General features: G+C 29.7%; 1 protein-coding gene across 1 annotated transcript in view; it reads right to left on the bottom strand.

Moving 5' to 3' along the window:
• The window catches only part of Smp_154840 (hypothetical protein), a gene marked incomplete at its 5' end in the record, with an annotated part of 3,357 nt that extends 3,151 nt beyond the window's left edge, over nt 1–206 (bottom strand). Inside the window, one exon of the mRNA XM_018795645.1 lies at nt 148–206. Coding sequence (XP_018649937.1) covers nt 148–206 — 59 coding nt within the window. The remainder of the gene's footprint in view (nt 1–147) is intronic.
• Between the last annotated feature and the right edge of the window lie 293 nt (nt 207–499).

Below are 499 nucleotides of genomic sequence, written 5' to 3'. Positions count from 1 at the left end.
GAAACGGCCGTCCAGTGCTTCCATGTTTTCGATGGTGGCCTAGCTTCGATTGACTCACGCTTTCAACTATGAAAATACTAAATCTCCACAAAAAAACCCTTCTGATAATAATAGTAAATGGTTCACTTTCTAGGAAAAGCAACTAACCAAGAGACAAAATAAATTGTATTGATAATTAATAACACTAATAACAAAAATGATAACATTGTTGATTTACCACAACATAGAAAAATGCTAAACATGCGGCTGAATGATGCAGAATAAATATGATTAACTGATAATTTTTCCAGTAGAATGGCATAGAAATAGCATCTAAAAAAGAAGTAGTTGACAATTTTTTTAAAAACATTAATACAACTAAAGAATATGATTATACATGCTGAAAAACTATAAATAATTGGCGGACTTATTTGCAAATAGTGAAATTTGTTCGAGCTCTAGTAGTTTAATTTTGAATCGCAGATTAGAATCACATAATACGTATTTTGTTAAAATAATG

The sequence above is a fragment of the Schistosoma mansoni genome, chromosome 2 (genome assembly GCF_000237925.1).
Source record: "Schistosoma mansoni strain Puerto Rico chromosome 2, complete genome".
In the NCBI taxonomy this organism is placed as follows: Eukaryota; Metazoa; Platyhelminthes; class Trematoda; order Strigeidida; family Schistosomatidae; genus Schistosoma; species Schistosoma mansoni.
This window is presented reverse-complemented; position numbering and strand designations above follow the sequence as displayed.